Here is a 3934-nt window from a genome sequence, read left to right as displayed (position 1 = left end):
GGGGTAGCACGGTTGGGACAGCATGAATCCAGAAAGCAGTGGGTTAATCCATTCTCATTGCAAAGATACTTGTTCTAGCCCTTCTCCCAGGTCCCACATTGCTTGCCGTGGACTAAAGCGTCTCTACCAAATGGTTTTATAGTGGCATGACAGGAGGGGGGAGTTTTCCAGAAGGGATTTATACGAGCTACAGGCTGTAATCCACAGCTGCACTCCCCTTCCACCCACCACATTTCATTTAGGAGGGACTTACACCCGGCGTCCAGCTGCAGCAATTTATGCCCGATCTAGCGGGAACGTCTTCATGTACGGCAGGATAATCCCTGTTTTTGCAAGGATGTACCCTGCCCCCAACACAACCCCCCTCCCTGAACCTGAAGGTTTCTGAGAGCTGAGGGCTGTCGAAAGAGCTTGCAGCTGCCTTTGTGCTGCTCCTGGAGCTGACCTCTGTGTCCCTGACATTTGTCCCTGTGGAATAAAGGCAGTGGTTTATACATGAAAATTCCTGAGGGTGGGGAACAGAGGAAGGCTACAGAAAGGCTTTAAAGCAACAGATCGTGCTCATTAGTGTCCCCATCCATTTAGCAAATGATAAAAGATGGAGAATGCACCATTTGTGTGAATTTAGCACATACCTATGGAAGAGGGATTTCAGGACGCTGGGGATTTCCCTTGGATTACCCCACTCCTTTCAGTGTTATTGTTTTAAAAGAAAACAGAAAATACTTTTTAAAAATGGGGGTGAGGAATGTCTTTGAATGGATTCACACAATGCATGGGAAGATGCTGGGATTGCCAGGTGGGACTCCCCAAGTCACTGCTGGGCAGGGGGTTCAGCTAACTCGTACTGGCCCCCAGCACTACGAAGAGGATTAAGGTTACGGCATCGCTTGTTGGTGCAAAAGTGCCCCCACGTGGAAGATGAAAATAAAATCTCCGGTGTCTGAATCAAGTTAACACACCCCTAGTTCATAGTCCGCTCACCCTCTTCTGAAGCATTCCATGGAAAAATACATTTTCTTCTTTTCAGGCCACTTTCCTGTATCCGTGACCATTTTAGGATGGTCTAATGCATATGGTGTTAGTGGGAATACGACTTGGCATGGCTTGGGTCAGGACTTTCTCCGTGCCCTGGATGTGTTTGCACTGCAGCTCACACTTGCCAGTCCAAGGGTGGTTTGCGGAAGGAAGGAAAGCGTGGAAAAATGGAGAAATGTATGGAAATGCAGGGGGAAGAAGGAAGCACAAAGGGAAATCCCCGCATCACGTATCACGATGTAGCAGTTCACTTGTTGGCATGCCGAAAGGGCGGCATGGGTGAACAGCAACAGCCAATGCCTGTACGAGGATACTGGTTTACGTCTTGCTTCGCTTTGGAAAGGTATCATTCAGGCAGGCAGGCGGGCGGACTGACTGATAATTTCTCTGTGGTCCTTGTTGAGCCACTGTTTTGCAAAAATCTCATGCACAATCTGTACCATCCTGGAGGACATAATCCCCTAACGCTGACGGAGCAAAGGAGTTTATCTGTGTCATTAGATGATGGCTGTTTCCTAAGCCTGTGGGGAAACTGCTCTGGCGTGCTAGTCTCTGAGATGACAGGTATTAGGTAAATGGTGTTTTTCTGTGTAACGGAAGGGTATGAGTGTTTTGCAGGCTCTGCAAAACTGTGTCCGTAAAAACCCCGAGTGTCCCCTTGTTGAGGTGATGGAGGCTGGTTTCTGCTGGGTTTGGCTGTACGATGCTCTCCAACTTTGCACCCGCTTCCCCCATCTTAATCCTCGAGCCAGAAACACCATCATGCTGTTTTTAGCTTAGAAAGAAAAAATCCCTTTTTCTGATTTTCTGAGCTCAGAATCAGGGGATGGGTGGTACAGGGTGATTTTTGCTCGCAGTGCTTTGAGCTGCTGCTCTGGCATCTGAGGCCGCAGCAAGCAGCCCTTCTCTATGGTCCAGCAGTTTCTCTCTTCCCAAAGAATTTTGACAGGTCTCTCTAGCGCAGAACAATTGTATCTGCCCTCATTAATTATTTTGTGCAGGCCTGCAATGTCCTGCAATCAGCAGGGTCACCAAGTGAATTGATGATAGGGAAATTATAATGCTGAGCATACAGGACAATTGCCATCTGCTGTCTAAGGTCTGTAATTTAATTAGATTGCCAAACATTCCTTTTCAGATGAAAATGCGGGAAGCTCAGGGAACAGAGCTCGACTGGTTAGGCATCTCAGTGTGACCCTCCTCCACTCCCCTGCCCTGCTTTCCAGCTCCTGCAGATTTACCTGAGCTGCCCTGGAACAATCCCACTGCAGCACAGGACTGACACAACTGTCCCCTTAAAACCACCTTCAAACACAGAGCCACCGTCCCTACTGTGAATGTTTACACCTGCCCATCAGCTGCCCGGTCCGATCCTGACAGCTTGTCTGCGTGTGGGCTCACCCCCTTCCCTGCTTACTTTCCAACCCTCTGAGTTCTCTGGGGAAGATAGATCCAGCAATTAAAGCATAAGTGTAATAGATGACTATGGCAAAAGTCTGCTGAAGCGTGTAGTCAGGATAAAAAGACTCCCACCAGCATCTGCTAATTTCCAGGAAGATCCTCGTTTTCTAGATAGGAGCAAACATCCTTACTCAGATAAAGAGTAAATGCACCTGCTTAACCTCTCTTGCTTTTGTTGTTGTGAGTGAGAAATGTTAGAAGTGCCCAGAGATGGGGGTCCACTGCTGACGCCCAGACCAAGAAATGGTGCCATATACTGCCTGCTCTAATGGAAACATCCCCTGCATATCACTCCTTGCTTTTATTTTGAGAGTACTTCACTGTAGAGCTTGGCTGGCTCTGCGCTGGGCAGCACAGGGCTGCTTGCTTGTGTTTTAGGGACATGGGCAGAGAGGAGCAGCCAAATTTGCCAGCACTGGCAGTGTCGGGCAGCTGAGGAAGGAAGGAATGAGCTGATTTACTGGGGACTGCTGAGCTTATAGACTTAAAACGTGGAGTGGTGCAATGTGATTTAGATGCATGCTGTAATAAACTCTCCCCAAACTTGCTTCTTGGCTTGTCCATAGGGACTTCAAGAGTAAAAATGTCTTGCTGAAGAACGACTTGACGGCAGTGCTAGCCGATTTTGGACTAGCTGTACGGTTTGAACCTGGAAAACCTCCAGGGGACACTCATGGACAGGTAATCAATATCTTTAACAATAACATTTTTAAAAGTTGGACTTCCCATAGCTCCTCGGGAGCGAGGGGTAGATTGTATAGATGCATTTAATTATCTTTGAGATCCGTATTTTCCATAAAAGCTGATGCTCAGACATAAACTCCAGGAGCTGCCTTGATCCGGGGGAATGGGGGGAGTGCCCAAACCCTCCTGACAGCTGTGCAGGTGAGGTCCCCCAAGCCCTGGGGGCAAGTGACTTCTTCCTTCAAACACGGGACTTGTTGACTCTTTATTGCCTTGGTATTAAATATTCATAGAATCGTAGAATACCAGGTTGGAGGGACCTCAGGGATCATCTGGACCAACCTTTCTCGGCAAAAGCTGGGTCTAGGCAAGATGCCCCAGCACCCTGGCCAGCTGAATCTTAGAGGTGTCCAGTGTTGGGGACTCCACCACTTCCCTGGGGAGATTATTCAAATGGCTAAAAATTGTTAAAAGTTGTTAAAATTTTTCCTCTTGTGCCTAATTGGAATCTCCCCAGGAGTAAGTTGGACCCATTACCCCTCAACTTTTCCTTGTCACTCCTTGTAAAAAGTGAGTGTCTATCTTCTTTGTAGCCACCCTGTAACAACTGGTACATAGTGATAAGCTTGCCCCTAAACCTTTTCTCGAGGCTGGACAAACCCAGTTCTCTCAGCCTTTCCTCACATGGCAGCTTCCCAGTCCTTGGATCATCTTTTTGGCCCTTCTCTGGACCCTCTCCAGCCTGTCCACA

The 3934-nt window shown here is 48.1% G+C and overlaps 1 protein-coding gene across 1 annotated transcript in view; it reads left to right on the top strand.

The window, feature by feature from the left end:
• ACVR2B (activin A receptor, type IIB) overlaps positions 1–3934 on the top strand; it is a gene marked incomplete at its 5' end in the record, with an annotated part of 25065 nt that overhangs the window by 14715 nt on the left and 6416 nt on the right. The window contains one exon of the mRNA XM_010145684.1: positions 3066–3180. Coding sequence (XP_010143986.1) covers positions 3066–3180 — 115 coding nt within the window. The remainder of the gene's footprint in view (positions 1–3065; positions 3181–3934) is intronic.

Source organism: Buceros rhinoceros, unplaced genomic scaffold, assembly GCF_000710305.1.
Source record: "Buceros rhinoceros silvestris isolate BGI_N320 unplaced genomic scaffold, ASM71030v1 scaffold3171, whole genome shotgun sequence".
Lineage (NCBI taxonomy): Eukaryota > Metazoa > Chordata > Aves > Bucerotiformes > Bucerotidae > Buceros > Buceros rhinoceros.
Note: the sequence above shows the minus strand (reverse complement) of the source record. Positions and strands in the feature narration are given on the sequence as shown.